The 27453-nt window shown below is 42.1% G+C and overlaps 1 protein-coding gene across 1 annotated transcript; it reads left to right on the top strand.

Annotated features, from left to right (window-relative positions):
* Positions 1 to 374: 374 nt before the first annotated feature.
* Positions 375 to 24410, top strand: crfa4 (cytokine receptor family, class I receptor 4). The gene is made up of 9 exons (XM_084347479.1): positions 375 to 519; positions 13178 to 13293; positions 17781 to 17919; positions 18448 to 18617; positions 20929 to 21107; positions 21397 to 21550; positions 21648 to 21735; positions 21937 to 22006; positions 22280 to 24410. Exons 2-9 carry the CDS (start codon positions 13197 to 13199, stop codon positions 22949 to 22951), a joined length of 1569 nt encoding a protein of 522 aa, XP_084203605.1. The 5' UTR covers positions 375 to 519; positions 13178 to 13196; the 3' UTR covers positions 22952 to 24410.
* Positions 24411 to 27453: the final 3043 nt, after the last annotated feature.

Genomic DNA, 27453 nt, shown 5'->3' with positions numbered 1-27453 from the left:
CTAAAATAAATCCTACACACTGGACCTTTAAAGGTCATAATTTAAGTTTTTTCAATTAAAAAAAAAGATTTTGTAACCAAAGCCAATAGTTTAAAAGCAGGATGAGAATATTTATTTTTGGACTTACATCATGTTTTACATTTTGTTTTTCTTCAGTGTTGATCTTCCATACATTCCTCCTCCAGCAGAGGAGGAGGTTGGCCCGGGGCTCCAGCTGGTGATGACGCGGGACCAGGTGGAGGGAAATCTCCTTACAGAGGAGGAGGAGGAGGAGGAAGAGGAGGAGGAGGAGGTGCATAGAAATAGGCTTCAGCGGCGGCCGTGAACGCAACACTGCGCTGGCAGCGGCTCTACCAGCAGCTCCGTCTCCTTCTCGGGGAGTTCACCCGGACTACCGGCTGCATCCACCGGCTCCCGGCCGGTCCTGGTCCCGGTGTGGGTCTACTGTCGGTGGGTCTGCCTTCAGGAAGCGTTAGCTCGTCTGCAGGTGGATGTCAGAGCGGTTCGTTGACTTCACAGGTAAGATTCATGTTGTATAACCTCACCTGACGGAGCGCTCGTGCGCAGCTGCGCCTCAATTAACCAAACTGCTCATTAAGAACAAGTCAGCGACTACAATAATAATAATAATAATAATAATAATGATAATAATAATAATAATAATGATAATAATAATGCTCATTCAGTTGTTGTTGTTGTTGTTGTTGTTTATTTGGACTGCAGATTTATGATTTGGAGTGAAGTGAAGTCTCCTGAGAACAAACTTAATCTTTAATCTGCTGTTTTGTCTGATCAAGGATCAATGAAAGCAAATCTGGGAACTTTAAAGAGGCCTATCTCCAGAGACTAAAGGGCTTAACGGGACGATTAAAACAAATTAATTGTTGACTAACCTGAGTCTGTCTCCGTGTGGCTTGTACAGTCACCTGTGCACCTTCAGGTTGTTGACTTTATTAACTTTACTGAACCTGAATCAAAGGACAAGTGCTCAGTTTGTCAGCACATCTGCTCAAAGACGTAAACAGACAAAAATAAAGTTATTCCACACCCTGAGGACACAACAAGGACTCATTACCATCGTTTAAAAATACTCTATTACAAGTAAAACCCCTCGATTCTTGAGTATTGAGCTGTGTTGTTCTATTTTCATCACTAACAGAACATTTAATGTCACAGTTTGTCAGTATAAAGTATATATTTACATGCCTTGTGTTCTAATATAGTGTGAAGTCAGTGTAGTGGAGTAAACTGAACCGTTTACATCAGAAATAGGGAATTAAAAATGTGCAAACCAGCAATCAGACGAGCAGCAAAGACATTAAAAAGTGTCTTGTTATAAATTATGAATACATGTTTAAAAACAGCAACAACAAAAACTGTAACTTAATTTTAATTTAATTACAAAAATGTGATTTGTAACTCAAAGATACAGACTGGGATCATATTAAAGCCTCAGTGTGAGTCGGACTTATTAACATCATGTAACTTGATGTTTACTTCATCTGTTCTTCAGCCTCCTCTGATTAAGCATCAAACATTAATCATGTCAGTGGTTAAAATAATTAAGGCAATCAACTCTAGGAATTGCTTAAAATTGGAAATAAAATGGAAGTACTCGAGTAAAGTACAAGTATGTACGCGAGTGAGTTACTTTCCTTCGCTCGATGTTCATAGAGGCTCATTATGACTAGACTCAGTGATGCTAACGCTCTTTTATAATCCGCTACACGCTGAAAATCTAATCATTAAAATGTCATCTAAATAAAGATTGCGATAGGAAACAGTGAAATGTGATTGTGATCTGTGGTTCACGGTGCAGGGCTGCAGAGAAACACTTCTTTTTTATGTTTTGGGGCCAGTTTCTGAGAGAGAAAGTGGTTTAACCCTGCGCTGCTGTGCCGAGGACACAGCCTCTGCTAATGGGGCCCAACACATGGAGCCTGTAGTGAGGACTTTCAGATGTCTTGGAAAGTAAAGTAGTGCTGTTGTCTGTCCTTGAACATGTCTGTGATAATAAGTTGCATGTCATGGTTAGTCTGTACTCTAACCGTCCTCGTCCTTTGTCAGCGGTAACCCCACAATGCCCACATGTGTTGTGACAGATAAGAACGGCGAGTCGTGTAAATGAAACCACACCTAGGACAGAAATAGGACAGACGACACGTCCTCAGTGGCTGTTTCTCTCAAATGCCTCCGTCATTAACTGTCGACGAGATGAAGCCGATGGCAGCGAGGTACAGCTGGAGGAGTGTTGGGTGCAAAGAAACGTGAGCGCACCCTCGGTCCCTGCCGCTGCCGGACTTTGAAGGTTTTCTTGTTTTTCTCTCCGAGCGACGTGCAGCAGCAGCACTTTCACAGCACAGTTGGTGCGTTTGAGTCTGGTGAAGCAGATAAATCATTATCCCGCCGGTGGGTTTCTCTCTCCTCGTCGTCTGCAGGCTAACAACATGCAAAGTGTTTCAGAACCTTTACAGTCAGAGCTCCAGCATGAAAACAAGAAGTGTGACTGCTGCCGATCAGATTGTTTAACCTTGTTATAGAGTCCAGTCACAGGTAAATTAGTTGGTTTAGGGAACAGAAATTCTGCTTTCATGAAGGAGACAGACGGACTGACAGCAGTAGGTTTACTTTCAGCAGTCAGAGCACAAGTAGAAAACTTTACTCGTATAGGTAACTGGGTACGGACAAACTTGAACCTCCCAATGCAAATCTTCATAGAGAAAATGGCTAATTTAACACAGAGAGCAACACTTGTCCTTTTTTTGGGCCAGACAGATTCAATAAACTGATGACTGATTAACTTATGATGCAGACATTTTAACAGCAAGTGTACATAACAATCAGCTGATCTCATGTAACCAAACTACAACCGTTGACCTCGCAATACAAATCTTCATAGAGAAAATGGCTTATTTAGTGCAGCATGCGCATCCTGTCCTTTTTATTTAGGCCACACAGACAGACGGACCAAAACATGTAACAACCGGGTTAAAATGCTGTTTTACTGTGAAGCTCCAGAAGTGTTTTGTGGACTAAGAAACTTCACCTGACTTTCCATCAGCGTGGAGGGAGGAGACGAGGACTGGATGCTTATTTTTGGGTGAACCATGTGGTGAAACAGACCTGATCCTGGTTAAATCAGCTCAGTTCTTGTTAGTTCGTTGCCTCTCGTTATCTTAAAAAACTGCTTTACGTCACTTATGAACCCTGTTTTATGAAGTAAGTAATACATCAGGGTCGAGCGGACAGGAGGAGCTGCAGGGTGTTTCTCTGTGCTGCAGTGTTTAACACTATCAGCGTGGTAGAGTATTTCCTGTCTGCTGTACGCTGGAGTGGATCATTTATTTAAGCATATACACGGAGTACAGTACGGCTGATCGTGTGTCACACGACCTTTAACATGTTCATTATCTGAGCAGAAGGCTTCGGGCCAAATGTTGTCTCTTTACAGGCAGAGATGATTTAATTAATTACACGTTGAAGGGCGAGACGGAGAAGATGAAAGCTGTTCTTGTGTGGCTGCACGTCCAGAGGTCTTTAAAGCGTCTATCCTTCAGATATCAGTGCTGGTCGAGTGGCGACACCTGTGGTTACTGGTGGTAACTGCAGGTGCGTGTTGAAGAGGGTGATTGCGGGACATTTGGAGGATGTTGTTGTCCAAAGAGACACTGAATGACGATAAAAAGCTTTAAAATCTTGGAAATAAAGTCTTAAAGTCAGTAACTTCAGCGACGGTTGTTAAATTAACACAGTGTCCGTTATGTTTCTGAGTGTCGGCATGTTCTCGATATGATTGCTGTCTGTTAATTAGTAACATATCTGCTGGATTATATAAGACTGCTGTGTTAACTCCAAGCTGGCGTCAGTCTGTGACTGCGTGTGTGATTGGGTTTGCATGCAGCGGTGCATGTGACTCCCTGTGGATCGAATGCTGCTGTCTGTTCAGATCTGTGTTTCCATCTGTGCGTGTGTGTGTGTGTGTGTGTGTGTGTGTGTGTTGCCCGAGGCGGTGTGTGAGCTGTGATGGCTGGATGCTCTGACCAGTGCTGGAATGGAGCGACTGGGCAGCAGCAGCACATCCTTCAGATGAGACTTATCTCTGCTCCATCTGCACATGACGGTTGAAGACGAGGCCGCTCAGTCCAACAGTTTGTCTGACGGGAATGTTTTTCTCACCGTCACATGAAAACTGTAACATTTAAGAAAGAAAAGAAATACGATAAAGTCAGATTTTCTATTTTGTTAGTCACATATTCAGCCCATTAGAGATTAGATCAGATTACAGACACTTGTGGCGCATTTGTGGTCGAAGCTAACTGAAGCTCATATTAATATAGTTCACAGACTATTAAAGTTAAAGGTAGAGTCAGTAGGATTTCTCCCAGCTGTTCCTGAACTATAAAAACTTAATTACTGTAATTATACAGAACATTACTGGTTAATAACTGCAGTAAATTCACAGTAGTACTGTAATTATTTTACAAAAGTAAAGATACTAAATCACAGTAATAAATTGTGTTTCCACAGCAGCCTACAGTATGATCATGTAAAAAGAGATTACAATACTGTCATAAGAATCTGTAGTTGCTGTAAATATACAGATTTATAGCAGATTTACTGTAATTTTACAGCAGTATACAGTTATTGTATGTTAACCCGAACATATTGCTTGTTACCTGTTAGCATCTGTACCTTGTTGGACCACTTGTATGCCTGTTAGTTTGTTGTTAGCATGTTAGCCTCTTAGCATGTTGTTTGCCTTTTAGCATGTTAGCATGTGTACCTTGTTGTAAAACTACAATATTTTATTGCCCAATCATGGTGCTGTACCCTAATTACAGTATTTCCTTGTAATGCACAATTTTGTCAACTCATTGTTCGGGATCTTATTCGAGCTGCAACGATTAATTGATTAATAATAATTAATAATAATTCTCTGATGTCAGTTGGTGAAATGTGAATATTCTCTGGTTTCTTTCCTCCTCTGTGACAGTAAACTAAATATCTTTGTGTTGTGGTCAAAACAAGACATCTGAGGACGTCTTCTTGACGTTTCTTAACATTTTCTGACATTGGTAACACGTAGAAGTTGGTCGATATAGTAATAAACTTAACATATCAGTCTGAATTTAACTTGTTTGAAATTAAGCGAAGAAGATCATTGACTGAAAAGACAAAGAAACCAACATCATTTTATTTCATTCATCATCAACAGTTTTCTCTATAAAAGCCACAAAATGGTTCGATAAACAGTCCAGAACCAGAAATACATTCACTTTATATGGATATAAAGCAGATAAAAGCAGATAAATACAGATTTTGTTGAAGTCTAAACCAGAACATTAATTAAAATGATATAATTGATCATCACCTGACAAACCAAGTGGAAAATGTTCCTTTCAGTCTCTAAATCTTCTCGTGTTTTTAAACCAGTGTCTGGTTTTAACTTGTACATGAGATTCTGGATTGTTTCTACGAGACTACGACCACGACGCTGCACGTTGTGGACCAGTTATTACAGTGACACAGTGATATTTTGATTCATTATAAAACGTGTTTTGTTTTGTCAGACTGAATGCAGTAATGAATTCAACTGAATGTCATCTTCCTCCTGTTTTTTAAGTGACTGCGTTCCTATTAAGCCTCTTCTTCCTGTTTGCGTGTCGGGGTTTAATTAGAGTCTTTGTCGTTAAAGGTCAGGGACTCGCCTGCGGGGACAGCGCTCTTTAAATAAGCCTTATCTCTTATTTTAAATAGCTAAATAGATGAGTTTTGCAGACGCGTCGCCTGGGACAGAACTCCATATACAAATCTGGTTGTTTTTAGAGTAAACCAAGATGAGCATTTAATAACAACATTTACAGAAATACGTCAGGTCTGAGTGGACACAGAGGGAACTGACAGGGAACGCTCAATATCTCTAAGTGCCAGCTGACAGGGAAGCTGCTTAAGAGGTCTCACTTGTGGCTCAACTGAGATCTGATCGACTGTGTGTAGGTGTAGATTTAACGTCAGCACTGCGAGGGTTTAATTTCTATTTAGTCAATTACAGCTCCCACAATTTGCTGACCTTTAAGGGACATAAACAGGAAGCATAATGACGCCATGTGGGCTACAGCTTGAGCCCTGAGATATTTATTTACATTTTAGCAGCATTAAAAGTTAGCAGAATGAGCTGTTAGCACTTCCTGTTTGCAGTATACTCATGGTTGTACAGACAACTGTCACTGGGTTACTGTGATACTGAAGAAAACTTAAAAACGTGAAGATTCTAAGGCAAGTTCTGCATGTATGAGGAGCGTCTTTTTATTATGGATTCTAAGTGGATTCTGGGATGTTTTGATGATTTTTTCTCATAATGTTTCAGACATCAATTCATCAGGAAAATAATCATTAGTTACAACTCTACTGTTTACGCTCTGCTACCACCTGCTAGCTGCCAACTGGCTGAACATGTTGGCAAAATCTGCATTAAAAGTTAGCTGAATTAGATGTTAGCACTTCCTGTTTCCAGTGTAAACATGAATGCATAGAAAGCTATCACTGGATTACTTTGATACTTCAGAAAACCTAAAAACTGGATGTTTCTCAGGCAAGTTCTGCATTGGTTTTCCTACCTGTCCCTCTGCTCCTCTGCTTCAACACACACTTTGAACATCTCCACATGAAATGGCCGTTTTGATTGGCACTTAACAGATCAATGAGTAGACATACCCCGTTGAGTGCTCTCATAATGACTTAGATTATCTTCTACATCTGCAAATTATGAAGTAAGCCATCGAAGGCGGTGCCAATTATCTGTCCTTCCCGCTGTGGGTCAACAAACTGGTTAATCAATGATTATTTGTGATATTTGGTCGTTGATGTGTGTCGGTATAGATTAACCTGTCAGCCTCTGGACCGTCACAAACCTGTAGCGCACTGTCATTGATCAGCTGTATTAGTAGGAAGCCGGTCGTCACGGCAACAGGTGAATCACATGTTGTGATTGGCTGTGAGGATCTGACAGGAGGGATGCTGCATTCATGTATCAGATTAACCTTTGCCGAGTGATTATTATTAGAGCTGCCGTTGGGTTTGTGATGGCATTTCCGTTTGGCATTTGTCAGCTGCGGCGCGTTTTCTTTCTCTGTGACGGATGCTTTTGGTTAGTTTGTGGGTTTTTTTGTTGGCTGGTCGGTTGGTTAGTCGATCCGTCAGCTGGTTGGTTCGTGGTCGGTCGGTCAGTCGGACGAGTGGCTGGTAGTTGGTTGGTTTGTCGGCAGGATTTCAGTGAAACTACTGAACAGATTTCTACCAAACTTGGATGAAGCATTACCATACTAACATAACTTCAATCGATTTCATGTCACATTTTTTACATTACATTAAATATAAAATGCAAAATAATATATATACGTCTATGTATGTGTATATGTATGTGTAAATGTATATATATATATATATATATATATTATATATATATTAAATTCGCCGCTGACCTCAGAAAAATGAAATGAAATTACTTTTGACCGGACTCTGCATGTTTGGATCTAATTACAGACAGGAGGTATTTCCTCCTGAATGTTGATGAAACATCATGTGAAGCTACTTGATCTAATTTTTGTTGGAGAAATTATCTACATTTACGATCAGGAAGCCATGCAGGGTCAGACGGGGCTCGATTGAATGAGATTAACTGTTGGTATGATGAATAATCTGTGAGATGTGATATAAGGCCTTTCCATGACTCCCTGAGAGAGACAACAGGCCGGCCTTTGTTGTGCTAAGCTGGATTTAGCCTGAGTTAATGCTGCCAAAAATAGTTTCCAAAACACTGTTTATCAATTCTGGAAAGTTGTCAGAGTGTCAAGAGTGTCAGCCGGTCACAGAAAGGCCGTAAAGCTCTTGAAATTCAAGGTATTAGGTAGAAGGTAGTATGGAGGACTGGAACTGCCAAAATCAGATCAATAAATAAATAAATGGGTGCCATTAAAAGCACCAAAATAACATGAAAATAGATGTAGGTATTAATTATTTTATAAAATGTGAAATCAACTGATGTTTCTGTTTTATTTTACTTTTTTTATTTATTTACCTCTGTGTTATTTCACATATTAATTTACTTTTCCATTTAATTTATTCTTCATTTCAGTTGTTTTAGTATTATTTTCCACTGGTTGGTCAGTTGGTTGGTTGGTTGGTTGGTTGGTTGGTGCGTTGGTTGGTTGGTTGGTTGGTTTGTTTATTGGTTGGTTTATTGGTTGGTTGGTTGGTTGGTCGGTTTGTTTATTGGTTGGTTGGTTGTTGGTTGGTTGGTTGGTGCGTTGGTTGGTTGGTTTGTTGGTTGATTTCCACCAAACTTGGATGGAGGATGGGTCTCAGCCCAGAATAGACCTCATTAACTTTGGGTGCAGATCCAGATAAATCCAGGATTTTTTTCTTACTTTCTTTAACATTGTGATAGAGGCCTTTTCCCCCATTGTTGTTCATTTCTCAGAGAATAATGGATCATGATGTTAACAATCTGGCATATTAAGGTGCATCGTTAACTTGAGTAACATTACAGATTTCTCCCGTTTGAACATTGTTGTAAACATTTGGGATAATGTAAGAACACAAGTCAACAGTGTCATTTTTGGACATTTTAATGCAGAAATCTTCAGCCAAGGATCTGCAGGTTGTCTTCAGCCAAACTAATTATACAGTTTCACTCTGAACACATTTCTGCTCCAGTCCTGAATCATTTCTGTCTCAGTATTACATTGTGTTCTTACCTAAAGGACTTTGAGATGTGCTTGTGATAAAAAGTTGCTTAGATGACTTAATAAAGAGCACACAGTCACCTGCCTATCTTTGAAAGCCATCAGGTGTTAGTAGGTGATAGTTTACCACGTGCACTGTGCAGTCTGTCAATAAGTAATCACCAGTGTAAACAGTCATAATCCAGCTGGATGTAAGTGAAGTTACATCGAGCTTTACTGGGGCAGTACATTGCTGGAGTAAAAGTCTGACTCCAGCTGCTGCATCAGATGCCTTTTTTTGGTATTTCTGCAGCATGAATAAACGGCAGTAGACATTCCTCAGTTTATGTCGTCCCTCTGGGCTGTTGGAGGCTGTTCAGTGTGACCAAAATAAAGAGATGTTTTCTCATGGTCAGAGGAGTCACATGCACAAGACTTTACCCTCGAGTGAGATCGTTTTCTTCAGACAGGAAGTTGTGATGAAGCCGATAACCGGGGGGCGAAGTGTGAAGACTGAAGGGGATCTAACAGCTCATCCCCCTCGTGTCCTCAGTAAAACACATGAGCTGACACGAGGAGAAACGACGACAGCGAGATGAGGCTGCCACCATTTATTTATCCTTTCTTTGTTTTTCACTAACAAATAAGATGTGTCCTCTCTGCTTCGCAAATACAATTTGTTTCCTAACTTAATGTAAAGTTAATCGAGTGTATAGTCATGCCACACATCGCTAGAAAGCTTAAATTGTCTTGATTATATTCATGCAAACCATCTCAAGATAGAAACAAATCAGCAAAGTACACTCAACAAACAATCAAGCTAACAAACTAGCGTGTACAATGTTTCGCCAATTCACTACTGAAGTGTTTGTGTGTTTCAGTCGAGCATCAAACTCTTATTCGCAAATGTCCATTAGATCCATCTCAGTAACATATTTCATCCAGAACACAGTTCTCCATCATTAAATGGTGACGAATGCCCGCCCTAGAGCCTACAGCGGCCAATGAGTGATCGTGTAGACAGGAAACCCACTCTCTCCTCTTCCTCCTCTCTCCTGAGCCACTTACACGCCAGCGTCCGGATGATTGATTCATCATGTAGCCAATGAGATTTCAGATCCAGTAATATATAGTTTAAAGCAGTTTTTAAAGCCCTAAACTTGGAAATAATGCAAGTTCATGTAGTTTTATGCTCTTTGAATTGACGTTTTTTTCCCACCTAATCACTTGTTTTTGATTATTTTATCAGCACAGAGAGTTTTTGCGCCTGTTACTGTCAGACGGGGATTTTGAGGTCACAAAGTGTTCATTCTCAGTGATATTGTTATTAAATTTGAGCTTTGGACCATGTAAGACGATAAGATGTGGGCCCATTGTGTTTTCCAGCTGACAGAGGTCCTTACAGGCCATCTGCAGGCTGATTTTTGCATTTGGTTCAACATCAGCTTTAATTTACTTTAGACTAGACTGGGACAGACGTTTAGGATATTCACTGTTATTTATGCTTTTCCTCTTCTTCTTTTAGGGGATCGATCAAAATCAAATCGTGGCAGATCATGTTGTGATTAAAGTGGTGATTTAAATACTCAAGGATCATGATATTGGTTATACAATCTGTTAAGGTTCAATCTAAGCTCTAGTTTTGACCTTCACCCATAACTTAACGCTTGGCTGTAGGTCAGATGTGTTGGTTCTGGACTGAGGAGGGCGGGACAGCAGATGTTGAAGGATTAAAGACGTGGACCTTGTCTGCGTGTGTCAGGTGATGTGGTTGAGTCACTGCTGTTGGTTTAGACTATGATCTCTCATGTTGTGCTCAGTTTGTAGGATGAGCAGCTTTTTTTCCTGCACTTTTCATCTTGTATCATCGTTGCTCGTGGCCTGTGCTGCGTCAGGGTGAACTGAGGCTTCAGGATAAAGCCCAACAAGACCTTTTTTGTAATCCTCCTGCAAGATCAAGGCAGGAGATTATTCACTCTGATTGTTGTCTTAGCGCTCGCGCTCGCCTGCTGCTGCTGTTTGTATGTCAGCTCTGTTGTCCTTCCCCTCATGAGAGCAGACTTTTAAACCTCTAAGCTCCCATGTGACTTCATTAATGTTCAGTTTGCAGAATCTTGTTGTTTGCATACAAGGATGACGTGTGTTTTTTTTTGTCATGTTTTTTTTATTTCTGGTGTTCTTGACCTTGGACGACAAACTTCATCATCATTTGACACCGACAATGTTGCAAACTTCAGTGTAGTGTACGTTCTTTTCAACTAAATAGTCTTAAGAACGAAGACAATGGTGATTAAGAAACACAAAAGAAAGGAAAACTTTATTTCTGTAAGCTTCCTGACTCGTTTATTGTTTTTTTTTCCACGTCTTCAGGTCTCTGAAAGTCCTTCAAATCAAACGATCCAAGACCAAGAAACTAGTGATAGATGGAAAGATGTACTACAGCGTTTGCTAATTGGGAAAACGTTGGCAATTGTTGACATCTCGCCATCGTCTTCCCGATTAGCAAACGCTCCCCATACTACGTCTTTCCCACGTAACTCACATCAATGTTTGATATTGGGGCTGTTGGTGATATAACACACATTAACCCAAAATGTTAAAAATGTTAAAACTGAGTTTAGATATCAGTCTTTTAATCTGAAAATCGATCTGCACACCACTACTTCCTGATGGCAGTGGTTCCTCAGCAGGAAAACGCACCATACAACACCACAAAAACTGCTCAGGAAGGGCCCGAGAAACGTGAAACTCAAGAGCTCAACGTGTCGACCTGCACACCCCTGATCCCCGTCCGGTCAAGCATCTATGGGATGTACCGGAAGTCCAATCCATGGAGGCCACACCTTGTAACCAACAGGACTGAAAGGATCCAACGCTCTGGTGCCAGACATCACACAACATCCCCAGAGGTCGATGTGTCAGATCCGAGCCACAGTGGGGCCTCCCTGGATCAGACTTGTTCTGGCTCGTTCCACGGATGCTTGATTGGATTGGGATCTGGGCAATTTGGAGGCCGGGGCTTTTCAGTGAGTGAGGATGCACAGTTAAAGTCTCTTTGTGATTTAAGGATCCAAACCCCAAGAAAATTTGACCTACACCAGGAGCAGAGACATCTTACAGCTCAGGGACTACATTTAGACCAGGACTCGGCTAGATCCTGTGGTGGAATTGATCTATTTATATTTGTCAGGTAGTTTCCTGATGTCTGATGCTGTCACAAAGCCCTCAGCTGACGTAGAGACTGGTTGAAGTAAATTTAGACAGAGGTTCCTTGAAGGGCTCGTCAGGTTCTTCCTTGAAAGGTTCCCGAGCTAATTTATGTTTCCTGCAGTCATTTAACAAACAAACCTTACAAACCTTTTTTATTTTCTTTCTACCAATAGGACGACAAGGACAAGTTCAAGTTCAAGTTCAGAAGGTAGCGAATTGTTTCTTCTTAAGAAGGAAACCAGGCAAAGTCAAGGCAAAAAACTAAACACCACCCATTAACCCACGTCGTTTACCGTGTGCTTTAATGGCGTTTCTTTTCATGACCGTCCAGACTCACATGCTCAATCGTCTTGGTCAGAGCGGGTCACCGCACTAAGCTGATCAGACTAATGAGCTTTCAGCAGAACCTGAAAAGCCCAAAGATCTACAACTGTTTAAATAAGATGTGTGTTGTGTGTCTGCGTGATTGGCTGTTAAAATGCTGCGTAACTGTGAGAAATGCTGAAATAATCTCCACAGTGTTTATCTGGTCGAGTTTTGTGTTCATGAGATCATCCCCTTGAAGATAAAACATAAAAACACAACATAATTTATCATTTTGATTCCTGCAAAACAGCTCCTAGAAATCTCCGAGGTTTTGTTTTAAATGCTTTCAGACTGAAAGCGATGAATCGAACACAAATCAAACTTTGTCGACAAACAGTTACAGTGTATCCTAAACCATGATACTGCGAAAAGCTTCTGATGAAATAAAATGGAAATGGTGAAATTTTGCATTTTTAAGTTTATTAGATTTTCCACTTTTAGATAAAAACTGAAAAACAAGATATTTTTCCAACTGAAAAACCAAAATCTTGAAATCTTGAGACCCCGAGAATCAAGTGGAACGACGTCCCAGCAGTAAACTTCTATTATCCACTTGTTTCTTAGAAAATTGATGTTATCATTTTTATGAAATGCAGTCGCTCTTTCGAGGAATTGTGTTGTGCTGCAGCAGAGGAATGATTACGTGATGTCGTCTCATGACTGGAGGATGTGACGCTTCACCGCTGCTGCTCAGTGTTTGGACTCAAAGAGCCGCAGGGCGACTGCGATCATCCTGCTGCCCTTTAAAATATAAACGTCCAGTTGTCTTCGGGTCACATGTTCCTGCTGCTGGACTTGGACACAGAAACTTCCCCACAGTTAGCAGAGCGCTGTGGCGTCTTGACGTGTGTTTTACGCTGCTTGTTCTGCGTTGGCAGGTCGACAGAAGGCGGCAGGATGCTGTGGAGGCTGCTGCTGGTGTGTCTGCTTCCTCAGGTGAGCGGCAGCAGACTCGTCAGCCAGGACGTCGTTTATAAAGGAGCACACGGCCACGGTGAGTCAGAGGGTGTGACTGTTGATTCATTTGTTCACAGTGACTTGATCTTCTGAGCTGAGAGTGAATCAACACGTTAATTCAGTTCTCCTGATGCTTTAAATCAAAACCAAAACACCAGCTCCAGATGTTGCTGCTGAGCCGGCACTGATCCTCCTCCATGCTCGGCTGAGTCTAGACGAGCTTCTGCTTTCTCTCTCGTCTCTTTTACTTCCAAAGCTCTTCGTCCATAATCGAGTTCTCGCTGTTGAATGATTATCAGGAATGCATGTGGTTGTCTTTCACCCAATTTGAATCTTTCAGTTTTAGTTTCATGTCTCTTTGTGGTTGTTTCATGTCTCTTTGTGGTTGTTTCATGTCTCTTTGTGGTTGTTTTGCATCTCTTAATTGTTTTGTGTCTCTTTACATCTCTTTGTAGTCGTTGTTTTGCATGTTTTGTAGTCGCTTTGCATCTGTATCAAGCTATTTGTAGTCATTTTGCGTCTTGTAGTCTTTTTGGATCTTTTTGAAGTTGTTTGCACTTCTACTTTTGTGCGTCTCTTTGTAGTCGCTTGTAGTCTTTTTGCACCTTTTTGTAATCTGTTTTTTTGTCTCTTTGTAGTTGGTTAGCATTTCTTTTTTAAGTTGTTTGTTCCTGTAGTCTTGTTGCATCTTTTTGTAGATGCTTTGCTTTGTTTTTATCAGAAGCACAACGAGCTGTGGTTGTAAGTCATCAGGTCTTCCACGGCCTACGTGTTCGACACCTTATCTATACATCAGGATCGATCGGTGACAACTCACCCAGAATTCACAAAGACAGAAAAATGATGGAAGTTTTTAAACTCTGAAATAATACATGTAAATTGAGCAAGGACTAGAAATTGTCCTTTCAGAGAGTTTTGCGACCATTTACAAATAAATGAGTTGCGTTGCAGCTGTGAACTGTCTGACAGAATCGGGTGCAGGCAGACAGCAGCCAGCTGTGTCGGCTGTTTGATTTCCGCTCAGCTGGACGTGTCGGCAGCTCGTCGATGCCTCCCTGCTGAGCTCACAACGCTGCTTCTCTCGTTTCAGAGATGATTCATTGATCACTTTGATTTCCTTTTTCAATATCAGTTCATTACAACCAGTTCAGACCTGCTCTGTATCAGCCCTGTTCGGCCTTTTGATTAATGTTTTTAAGGGAACATTCGAAGATGATGATCCATTCTTCTGATGTTTTCATCAATGTTCTGATGAATCTGGATCTTAATGAGACTTATCTGGTTTTGTTCCACATAAAAGGTAATTAATGCTTTTGGCAATGACAGTAATTCTGACAGATGTCACAGTGAACATGTGTTTGTTGCTCTCTGTCTCTGTGTGTTTGTTTAATCTGCATCCAATTATACGATGTGCTCGGAGTTTGTAATTGCTTGACACATAATTTCTGTTTGTCTGTCTTGATTTGAAGCGTCTGTCGTCCCTCCAGCTCCACAAACTGCAAAGATACAACAACCTGAACCACACAGCAGGATTTGCTGAATCATAAATGCGACACGTCAGAGTTTGTTCACGCCAACGTCGTCTGACAAAGAGCAGCAGCGTCACATGACTTCATATCTGCCTTTAGTCTTTGTTTTGGTCTCTTCTATCGGTGATTTCCATCATCATCCTATTTGTGAAACAAAAAAGTGGACAAGACAAACGACAGAACCGTCACAGATTTTTAAACTTAATAAACATCCTGTATTATTTTGTCAGAAAATGTTTAGTGTCGAGGGGAAGACTGGATCCACGTGGCCTCTAAAGGGACAGAAAATACACAGATTTATTTTGAAGCTGAGGAAATTAAATCTGCAGTCGCCATCGTGGTCAAAACCACTTCCAGATGTCAACCTCACTCGGCCTTTGCTGATAAGCAACGCATAAAAAAACACACAGCGGTCCAGTTTTATATCTGTTCATGTCTTTTTTATAGTTGTTTCTCTCTCTGTTGTCATTTTGCAGCTTCCTCGTCATTGTTTTGTATCTCTGTGGTTGTTTTGTACGTCTTTGCGTCTCTTTGCAGTTGGTTTGTGTCTCTGTGTTTTTTGTATCTCTTTCTGGTCGTTTTGCATCTTATTGTGGTGTTTTTGAAGCCGTAAGCGTCTTTCTATTTGCTCAGAACGTCTTTTGTAGTCGCTTTTCATCTCTTTGTCGTCTGTTTGCGTCTCTTTGTAGTCTGCATGTCATTGTAGTGTTAGCGTCTCTTTGAAGTGGTTTGAATCTCTCTGTAGTAGTTTTGCGTCCCTTTTGTAGTTGTTTTGTGTCTCTTTGTAGATGTTTTGCTTCTGTTTGTGGTGAGTTTGCGTATCTTTGCATCCCTTCGTGGCTGTTTTAGGTCTGTTTGTTTGAAGTCTTTGGATCGACTGTTCACTTCAGAGGCCCCCTGGACCTGCACATGGCAGGCCCATTCAGTAATCAATCCATGGAGGGTGCCATTTTCTCCTGATAAAGACGACTAAATACCCACTTTTTAGTCAGTCTGGAGTTTAATGATTGAGATAAACATGAGAACTTCCCTCCCTCCTGTTAAACTGTGTCCACTTGGCGCCTTGATGCAATTAAACCCTGACTTGACTCTCTGTGAAAACAAGCTCAGCAGCTCTACAGACTCTGTGCAGCGTCTGCAGTAATTACACTCAGGCCAGTCTCGTTTGCCGCAGGTACGAATTAGTCGAGCTTTATTAGCGCGCAGCGTGCGCCTTTTCTTGCTTTATTTCTGAGAAGTGGAGGTTGTTGACGAGAAAGTTCCTGCAGCGTGGCTCTCTGATCTCCTTAGAACATACACAACGGGCCTTTGTTCCCCTGCTGCCCTCAGACTGCGGCTCCATGCATTCTCTCATGGATTAGTGCTCACCTCCCACTGCTGTGATCTGTGGAGGGCACATGATGTCTCTGCTTCACTGAGGGTTTCTTCTCTTGCATGATCTGGAGAGGGTCTCTGCATTGACACAGATGTCGCCGCAGATCTCACAGAGAAGAGGGAGTTTTGCAATGTGCACTGTGTCGCGGGGTGACGTTTCGGTCCATTCGCACAAACTGAATAATCTTCTGTACAGAAATGTTCAGAGGTCGGTGTCACTCCCACTTCTCTGCCTCGAACCACGTGTTTTTGTTTTTGTGTTGGTCTGGTGGTCAGGACTCTTCTGACCTCCTGCCGTGTAGGGACGCTGATCAATTTTCCACCGCTGGTCTAGATCTCTGTAGTCAGTAGTGTGTTTGTGTGCGTTTGTGTGCGTTTGTGTGTGTTTGTGCGTTTGAGGCAAATCAAATTAGAAAATGGATTTTGTGGAGGTGAGTGAGAGGAGAGATGACTGCTGAGAATCGATTGTTTTACCTGTAGTTCCTGTGTGTGTGTGTGTGTGTGTGTGTGTGTGTGTGTGTGTGTGTGTGTATGTATGTGGCCTAACATTCTGACTGAATGGCCATTTCGTTATCTCTCCATTATTCAGTCCGTCCTCATTAATCGTTTTCTTGTCGGTGGGATTTGATTTTCCTTCCATCACGCGTGTTCACGTTAACGCTGTGTTAGCCAGTGTGCACTGAACTTTTGCATCTCTTTGAGGTCATTTTTGTGTCTCTGTTTTGCACCTTGTGAGTCTTTTCCATCTCTTTGTGGTCGTTTGTTTTTTGTGTTTTTTTGTTTTTCTGTCTTTTTAGGGTTGTTAAGTATCACTTAAGTGGCTTTTTACGGTCGTTAAGTGTCTGCAATCACTTAACTGTCTTGTTACAGTCTCTTAGTGTCTCTTTACGGCTACTTAGTGTCTCTTTACGGCAACTAAGTGTCTCTTTACGGCTGTTAATTGTCTCTTTATGGCCACTAAGTGTCTCTTTCCCAGTGCTAAGTGTCTCTTTACGGCTACTAAGTGTCTCTTTTTGGCCACTAAGTGTCTCTTTACGGCTGCTAAGTGTCTCTTTCCCAGCGCTAAGTGTCTCTTTCCCAGTGCTAAGTGTCTCTTTACGGCTACTAAGTGTCTCTTTTTGGCCACTAAGTGTCTCTTTCCCGGCGCTAAGTGTCTCTTTACGGTTGGTTTGTTTACTCTTTGTGTTCACCTGCAGTCTTTCTACTTAAGTCTGTTATTGCAGGATTGCATTACATGTGTTGAGTTTAAAAATACAGCTGTTGTCTCTTTAGGATGGATGGATATCCAGGGGTTTAGTCGGAAACGTTTAATTATTTCTTTGCTAATTCAAAACAAACAAATCTCATGTGCAGAGCCCAAAAAAATGTCATGTACACCTCGTGATAAACTTAAGAGTGAGGAATAAAGTGTGTGTGTGTGTGTGTGTGTGTGTGTGTGTGTGTGTGTGTGTGTGTCAGCAGCACAAACGTGAGTCTCTCACCTTTAAGTCCACCTGTGTGTGTGTGCGTGTGAACCTGCACATGCATGAAATCGCGTTACTATTCAGCGCTGTTGTCATGGTGACGGGCTCACACTGCCTTGACTGAGTTGTTTTGTTTGGTTTTTTTTTTCTTTTCACAGAAGAGGTTGCCGTGACGACGAGGCCCCACATCTATAACTGCCGCTCGCCCAACATGGAGGTCTTCACCTGCTGGTGGCATCCGCTCGACAACCTGACGGACGACGAGCCGGTCACCTACGTCCTCACCTACTCCAAAGAGTGTGTATACACAACACACACACGCACACACACACACACACGCACACACACACACACACACACACACACACACACACGTTGAAAGAAGAACGGCACAAAGTTGAACACTGTTGGTTAAAAGTCTTAAAGTTCCCCTTTATCAGGAGAAACAGCCCCAGATTAAAGGTCCACTAAAGTTTCTGGATGGTGTGAATAATCCGGTTTGATTTGTCGCGCTCCACTCGGGCGTAAAGCTTTCAACGTGTCGATATGAAGTCCTGAACGCAGCCTGACGTGTCCTCGGGCCGATGCCAGGCTGCACACACGGAGGGAATCTGCCCGCAGTAATCAGAACAAATTGGATTGTGCTTTTGACCCGACCACAGCTCCATCGATTGTTGGAGGACCACTTATGTAAATCTGGGATCGTGTGGTAAAAATGACAACAACAACCTGGAATGAAAGAGTTGTTGAAAAGAGAGTTTACATCCGAGAGATTAGATGTAAAACGATAATAAATCCTCTCTAACTTCTCTCTCATGTTCACAGTAAAGGGCCCAAACACGAATGTCCAGACTACGTGACTGCCGGCTCCAACAGCTGCTTCTTCGACATCAGCCACACGACCGTGTGGAAGATCTACTGCATGAACGTGACCGCCGTCACCTCCCACGCGAACTACACCTCGCAGGAGAAGTGCCTGGATGTGGCAGATATCGGTAAGATATCAGCAGATCTGCTAAAAGGAGATTGATTATTATATTTATTAAGTTTATTATCTGATTTTTTTCACCCACACATTTGGCACCAATCCCAAAAACGTCACTTTTTTCAATGAAGTTTGGTTCAAAATGAAACCAAGGTTTGGTGCAGGTTTCTTTTAATATCAGAGGTTTCTTCTTTTCCCCACAGCTGCAACATCATAAGCACCGATTTGCTCTGATCCTAAAATCGTCACTTTTTTCAATGAAGTTTGGCGCAAAATTAAACAGCAGTGTTCTCATGCAAATCTTCTAATGCCACAGGTTTCCTCTTTTCTTGTTATAAATGATTAATCTGTATTTTTACCAAACCAAATAAAGACAGATCTGTTTGGAGAAATGATCTTTAAAAATCTGTAAACACTAAAATGTAATATATGGTTTCATGGAGCCCAGCAGATCACCTGCCTCTGCTTGTGGCCGAAGACAAGAAGTTCTTTGTTGTGTTTTATGTAAGTCCACGTGGGCGAGTTACTAATACAGCGACTGTTAAACACTCGAGTACCAAACAGTAATAAAACTGTATGAACAGTAAAAAGTAATTCATCCCGACGAGCCACCACTTTATGGAAGATACCAGAATCTGATTTTCACTTGAACACTTGAAACATCCGGAGGACCGAAACTGCCAAAATCAAAAATTAGTTATGTTAAAAAATAAATGAAGGTGGGAAAAATGTATTTATTATTAATTTACATATAGATTTTTTTCCTTTTGTATTTTTTGCGAACTTATTACCTTTGTTTATTTGGTCAGGTGATTTTTTTGGAGGGTTGGACACAGCTACATTTTATTTGTTTATGTTTTGTTTTGTTTTACGGGTCAGGAGTCGGTTGGTTTCTTTTTTTGTTTGTTTTTTTGATATTGTTATTGTTTGTCAGTTTTTATTCTATTTATATTTTTTGAAGGTCAAATGTTAGTGGGGCAGTCAAACTTATGGGTTTTTTGTATTTTATTTGTTTGGTTGATTTGATCTATTTTTGTTTTTTTTTTCGGGGGGAGCTGGCTTTGTTGTTTGTTTTTTTTGGTTGTACATTTGTTTGAATTATGCATATTTGTGTGGGGGGTTGATTTAAAAAAAATTGGTCGTCAATTTTTTGGGGAGGTTGCTGTTTTTTTTCAAAGTTATTATTTATAATTTTTTATTATTATATATAATTTGATCTTGGCAGTTTGAGTCCTCTGTAGAAGCACTCGTTATGACCTGTAAATAATTAAATGTTGGAGATTGTATAAAAGCACTTGAACTATGCTCTTATTTTGGCGGTGATTCTGCGAGTCTCCTGCTCCTTTATCTCATTTATTAGGGACACAGTGTGTGTTATTAACCAGACGCTGCAGATCTGGACTCTACTTCCTGAGCTGCTGTGTGTGTTTTTGTGTGTGTGTGTGTGTCATGTGAAGGAGCACAGGCGTGTGTGTGATGTATCAGAGCTAACATGTGTGTAAAAAAGCCTTGTGTGTGGGTCCATGTGACTTGTGTAGCAATCTTCGTCGGCCTCAGATGTCAGGGACGTCGCTGTTATCTCGCCCCTGCAGGGAGTGCAGACACAGCGCGGCGCAGGGCGGAGGCCTCGCCATTAAACACGCTGCTGCGTGACAGAAGGTCATGAGCTCATTGACAGAGACCGTTTACACTCGAATGTGACGTCGCTGCGACACATTCCTCATGTGTTCATATGAAACGACTGCAGAGCTGCAACTACAGTTTTAGAAATAAGAATAAGAAAAAAATGCATTTTTTTTATGAAGTTTGGTGCAAATTTCTTTAATTGTAACAAGTTTTTGTCTTTTCTTATGATCAGTTCAAAGATCCTCTTTAAACGTGCTTAAATATCATTTCGATGTCACTTCGTCTGATCGCTCAGAGAGCGGATCTGTGTAAGGATGATTAGTATCAGCTTCACAGTGGCACCACGAGTATGCATCAGATTATACACAGATTAAAATTAAAAATGTGGACGTGTATAAAAATCTGTGTAAGATGAATAATAAATGAAGTTCGTGCTGCATGAATAATACAGGACGTTATCTCGTGTTAACAAGCAGAGTCCTGCTGTGTTTGAACCGTTCTGATTAACATGTATGAATTAATAATCATAAAACATGCGACTCAAGTTCACAACTGATTTATTGCGAGCAGGTGATTAGCCCCAGTGCATTGTGGGCCGGAAGACGTTGAGAGTGCCGAGCCCGAGGCAGGAACATTTAAAGGTGTCTTTTGATCTGGAACATTTCTCGTCATGTTTCTGTGTGTGTGGTCCACAGTTCAGACCGAAGCCCCGGTGAACCTGACCCACAGGCTGACGGACGCCGGCGGGGACGAGATGGGTCACAACGTGCTGCTGTCCTGGTCGTACCCGGTGCCCTCGGACCTGCAGTACGGCTGGATCACGCTGCTGTACGAGCTGCAGTACAGACGGGTCAACGAGCCCGACAACTGGAAGGTAAACGCACGGAAATCCAGAAAATACGTTTGTTCACTGCTGAAATGAGCCGTTCTGCAGAAAGATGTTGTTCACTTTGAATACTTCAGGATTGTTGGGATGTTTATTCTTTTTACTTTGGTCAGAGTAAAGATTTGAACGCAGGAATTCAGATGGACGCCACAGAAGTGGTTCATTTTAATTGTCACCTCACTATGAAAGTAAATAATACTTCCATGAAACTCCTCAGAGAACAGTGAAGCGATCAAACACCGGCTCATTATGAATATAAATGATTGGCTGTCCTCAGGTGAAGCTTCCTCTCCGGGAGCCCCACGTGGAGCTGCTCGGCCTCCCTGTCGGCGACTACGTGGTGCGAGTTCGCTGCCGCTCGCACAACTACGGCCTGTGGAGCGAGTGGAGCAACACGCTGCAGATGAGCATCCCCGCCAGGCCGCCTGCAGGTACGCAGCTCGCGGTTGTTGCTGCTCTGTTTTCTTTTCCACAAAAAGCTCCTGTCGACTGACGACTGATGAAATGTCTGTGGTTGAACGCGTGCAGGTAAACTGCTGGTGAGGATTCTGGTGTCGGGAGTCGGCGTCGTGGCGCTGCTGATTATCGCCTTCGGTGTCCTGCCACAGAGCAAGAGGTGAGAAAACAGTCGGCTCGTTAATATCTCAACTTTCTCCTCCTCGCATTTTCAAAACAGGCTCGTTACTTTAGTTTGAAATATGGATTATTTTTAAACCTCAAACCACAAAAAAATGATCTAATGATGTGTAACAGTGTAACAGTCACAGGGGACATTTTACTGCAGTGACCTTCAATGCGTTTATGTTCGTACTTTCAGAATAAAAGACTACTTCCTGCCGCCCATTCCAAAGCCGCGGATCATCGGCATCGACCCGCTGCTCCTGAAGGTAACTCTCATTTCCTCTCTGTTGTTTTCTCTCTTCCTTCTCCTCTGTGATCTCGACTTTCTCTTCCCTCCTTCCTCCTCTGTTGATTTCTCTTCCTCATCTTTTCTCCTCGTTTGCTTGCACTCATTTTCTTCTCTCTTCCTACTCCTTCCCGTCTTTTTACACCTTGCACTGGTTTCTTTCTCTCTTCGACCTTCGGTTGCCTTTTTCTTGCACCGTCCTGATTTATCTTTTTGTTTGTCCTTCTGTCTGTTCCCTTCCTTCCACCTTCAGAAGGGGAACTTGGACGAGATCAACCATCACTTCAGTAACTTCCACAGCTACAGACCTCCGAGCTACACCGAGGAGGTTTGGGATCAGGTCAACGCGGACGCCGTCTATCTCACCACGCCGAGGGCCTGCGGCGTCCCGGCCGGCCCGACGGACAGAGATAAGGACGCCTTGATGGTTCCGTGCGTCCTGACGCCCGTGGCCGCCCATCATCAGTTCACGACCCAAAACCCAACGTCGTACATGCAGAGCCTGTCGCCCTACTGCTCCTCGACTCCTGAAGGCTTCGGCCTGGCGCAGGACATGCAGTCCCCGTGGCCGAGGCCAGAGATCGTGTCGCTGCCGGGGACGGAGTACAGCGTGATGGGACATCCCGGCCTCTCCAACGGCGTCCCCGTTCCTGACGCCAACCGCTCGCCACAGGATTTCTACACCTGCGTCCAGCTCATGAATGAAAGCGGCGAGGTGCATCTGGTGCCGTGCCTGCCGCCGGCGTACTGCCGGGAGTTCCCGCCTCTGCCGAGGGTCGACTTAGACGCAGAGGAGAAGAAGAAGAAGCTGGCCGACTACCACGCCAGGAAGAACGGGATGAAGCGGACGAAAGATAGCGCCGAGGCTGAGAGGAACGAGGCGGCGGACCCTCTGCTGCTGGCTGCTGTCGACAACCAAGGCTGAGCAGAAGAGACATCCACAAACACACAAATACTGTGAAAGCTGAATGTGCTGAAACACGGAGGCTGACGCCGTGAGAAACTGACTTCCTGGAAAACAGGAGTTGAACCTGCAGGACGTCAGCTTTGAAAAGAAGCAAAAGTACGAACCTCACACTGCAAACACGTCACAAACGGATGCTGTTTTTTGTGGACAAACAAAAAAACTATTCAGACTCTATGAAACACAATTCCTGGTGCAGTACACAGCATTGTGTTTCTGTGACAAACTCTTCTTTCGTATGTGTAAATGTTCCTCTGGACGTCGACTTCTTTCTGTGTTTGGTAACCTGCCCAGGAACTGTTGTGTACTTTAGGGAACCAAACCGGTTGTTGTTGTTGTTGTTAAAGCTGCAGGTGACGAGATCTGATTTTAAAAAACACGATATGAAATAACCTGAAGAAAAGCAGGTCCACACGTACGCCGGTGTTCATGGAAGCAGTTCTCTGTCCAGACCAGCGTTTTAGCACCTTTTCACTGATAATCTTCATCCATATTAACACACCTGAAACGCATATCTCTTCACGTGCACTGTGCATGGATGCAGATTGTAAACTTTGTGATTGGTTGCTTAATTACAGAAAATACAGCCCAGCTGCCAGGAACGTTAGCAGTAGACATATTTGCATTACCGTTGCGTTGTGGAGAAAAGAAATCATTTTGACGGGAACTCTTTTTGTGCCGACAAAAAAAGAAGTCAGGCCGCACGCAAGCCGTGTTTTGATTGACAGGAAACAGATGTTTTTTATTTGACTTTGGTTTTCGTGCCCACAAAAAGCTGATATTTTTGACAGGAAGTCAGGCCCCCTACAAGCCGCGTTTTTGTCTACAAAAAAACGTGCATATCTTCGACGGGAAGTCCATTTTTTGTGCCAACAAAAATGTGTATGACAAAAAAAATTGGACATTTCAAACATGAAGTCCGACCACCTGTAAGTCATGTTCTTGTAGACAAAAAATGAATATTTGTGGCAACAACAACACGTTAGATCACCTGCAATCTCTGTTTTCAGCGACCTGTAACACTATATGTGTGAATGAAGAGCCAAAACACTTTGCTTTTAGAAATGCACGTTTATGTGAGGATAGGGCCAACATTTCTGCAATTAAGCACCACATGATTTATGGGCAAGGAAGTGATGAAGGAAGGAGTGCGCAGGTGCTTTGTGCAGCTTTAAATACAACGAACAAGAACAAACTGCAACATAAATACCACATTACCACATGCTGCTCCTCCGCAAAGCTTCACATTCAGGACGTCTTTCTCAGGACAATGCCATTTGATGTCGACGGGTCTGCAAGAGAAAGATTAACTGCTGTTTTTACTTAGCATTCGGACCATCTGTTTGTGTGTTTACATGCACTAATACTCCAGATATTAGCCTTACCTCGTTCTTGTTGAGATAAAGCGTTTCACACGAGACCTAAAGCTTATTTGCACATTCTGCAGTTTTCCTTTTCTTGTCGATGTTCGAGTTTCTACACGACTTTCATATTTATTAAACGGGCTAATGTCATTATTATACATCCAACAATATATATATTTGTGCCAACTCATTAAGGTAATATTTGATTATCCTGAACATGAGTGGAATATTAATCTGCATGTAAAGGCACTGAATCTGAATCTGTCTCATTATCTCCGTCTCACCCTTCAGTACAGTCCGAGCGATGTTTGACCGAGGAGCTTCAGAAGTAGTAACTCGTACAAGTAGAAGTAACTCTCGCACCCTCAGGAAGATGTAAACTGTGAATTTAAGCTCCCGTTTCAGAATATCTGTGGATTTCTGTCCGTCATACTCAGGAGGTTTAATCTCTACCATCGCTCCCAATATATCTCACATGTCGGGCACAGTGTGGCTTTCTGAAAGACATCGTTTGTTCCAGAAAAATAAGAAGAGCTTCAAAACAAGGACCAATATTTAAAAAGTTGTAGTCCTGTTTAACAAATTGACCATGATTACGAAACGTATATATTGTGTATATTTTAGAGACCCTAAATGACCTCAGAGGGTGTTTATTTTGAAAATAGAAGGTATGCATTTTGGATTAAAGAACCAGCACTCAAAATATAACATTCAGCCAACAAACTCAATATCTGTACAACTTATGTGAGAAGATCTGTCCCTGTACTTGGATCTCTGAGGTGTTCATGAGAAGGAGGTGGCAGGATAAGATTTTTAAGGGTAACTCACACCAACATTAATGTAATGACATTAACTGGACGTCTGCCAGTGGCTAGTCTTTGGTGCCATCCATTTTCTGCTGGATCCAGGTCATGGTGGCTGAGAAAGGTAGCCAAGACATCCCTCAGTCCAGCCACATCCTCCAGCTCGTCCTGGACAGATGGGACGGGACTCTGAAACAAAACGGACAGATTCTTCAACCTCTTTCTCCAACTTCCTCCCAACCTGAAGGGTGTAATCCACCATTTTTGGTCTCAGACTTTCCTGAGATCCTAACACTGATCCCAACCCCTCCCAACCCAACGTACTCTGGTGGCCTGAAGTCTTTTAACATGGTGGTTTCTTGTTCCCCGTTTCTCAACTTGTACGGGAAACTGGAAATCTTGACAGCCTCGGTATATCTTGTAGAAACGGTGGTATCTCCAAGCACCAAAGACGAGCCATTGGCAGTTGACCTGTTGGGTACTTCTTTTGGAACATTAGCAGTTGGGCATCACAATAATTTTGGTCTCTTGAGAAAGACTGTAACCGCAGACCCTCAAAAACTAGAACCTCTTTGCCTAAGGTACCAAGTTGCTTCCCACCTGAAGTGAACAATCCATAACGTTTGGTCTAACTGGGACCTTTACCCCAACCCTATGCACATCCAGCTTCCCCAGTGTCCTCTGGTGGCCTAACAGTGACACTCTTCACATCCCCTACCTCTCAGAAGTGGACAGTTATAGTTCATCTTCCTTCCTAAAAGAAGACTTACAAATGGTGGTATCTCCGAGCACCAAAGACGAGCCACTAGCATTTGACCAGTTGGGTGCTTTCTGTTCACCATTAGCATGTGTGCATCACAATCATTTTGGGGTGTTGTAACCACAGTGTTGACGTACCTTCAATGTATTCACTCCCTTGAAGTATTCTTAATATGACTGTCATTCTTTAAGTGTCATGATGCTGTGTGTAGCTGTACCATGTGACCTGTTTATCAAATCGCTCAGAGGTGGATTGTTATAAAAGCAATATTGAAAGAAGTGGACCACTAACTGTAAAACACTTGTCATCTTATGCTGATGTACGCCCACAGCACTTCCTTCCCTCACCTCTGTAACTGGGAAGACAGCTGTTGTTGTGCCGTCACTGTATTTTCCTCATTGTTGTTGCAGTTAGATGTCGTCCTGTTATCTATTTTTGTGCCTGTACGTGCCTTTTTTCTTTTACAGAGCAGTAATTGTTTGCCATTCATGCTCTGTTGTGTTCTCAGCAGATGGCCTCGACCAGCCGACATGCAACTCCTACACACCTTCATGTGAGGAAGAGTAAAGAGTTTAAATGTCTAAGACCAGCTCAGTGTTTGTTAAATTTTCACCTTTTATTGTGGCAAAACCACTAAGCGAGGTTTCATTTCAACGTGAAACTTTGGGACTGTCGGAAAAAAGCACTTTGGATTATATGCAATAAAACGTGAAAAGGCAGCTAAAAGTGTCGTGTTTATCATTTATTACATACGCACCACATCGTGTAAACAATTTGAGTAGATCAAGAAGGTATAACTGATGAAAAATCTGTATTATTGCTCGTTAGCTTGTGGCTAACTGTCCCCTTTGGCTTAAAGGTCAGTCTGGTCTCCCCAAAAATGTCTGTTAGCATTGTTAGCATTTTTTATCTCAACTTAGTTGCTGTGATTATCCACGTTTATTTTAACATACTCGCAGCTTAAAGTGAACAGTGTGAGTTAGACGTTTAAAGACGAGACCAAGACAGTAAAACCGATCAAGAAGTTTGATTTTTGCTTGTTAGCTTGTGGCTAACCGCCTTGTTTGAAGTCAATACTATCATGGAAAAATAGCCAAAAAGGATAACTGGCTAAAAGTTATTTATCTGTTAGCATGTTTGTGATCCACAAAAAAGGCTTGTTAGCATTGATAGCACCTTTATCTTGATTAGCTAGCATTATGTTAAGCCACATGTTACAAGCTTGCCACAAAGAAATGTCAAATTTGTTGTATGTTGCACTAAATGTATATCATATTTACCACAGTATGACGATATAACGTACACAACAAACTAAAAATCATGTTATGGTTTTGCTTGTACACATGAAATTTATAGATGTGGTTTAAATATCAAAAGGCTTTTTAATAATATGTAAAGCTAACTCATCTTACATGTAGGATGCTCAAAAGAGGGATAATTAATATTATTTGGCTTTGGGAGAGAGAGAATACTAGCGTCAGTGGCTAATGTTGCTACTTGTGGATGTTTAAATGGCACCTCAAAGTATGTGTAGAC

This window comes from Pagrus pagrus, assembly GCF_965226575.1.
Source record: "Pagrus pagrus genome assembly, chromosome: 24".
NCBI lineage: Eukaryota > Metazoa > Chordata > Actinopteri > Spariformes > Sparidae > Pagrus > Pagrus pagrus.
This window is presented reverse-complemented; position numbering and strand designations above follow the sequence as displayed.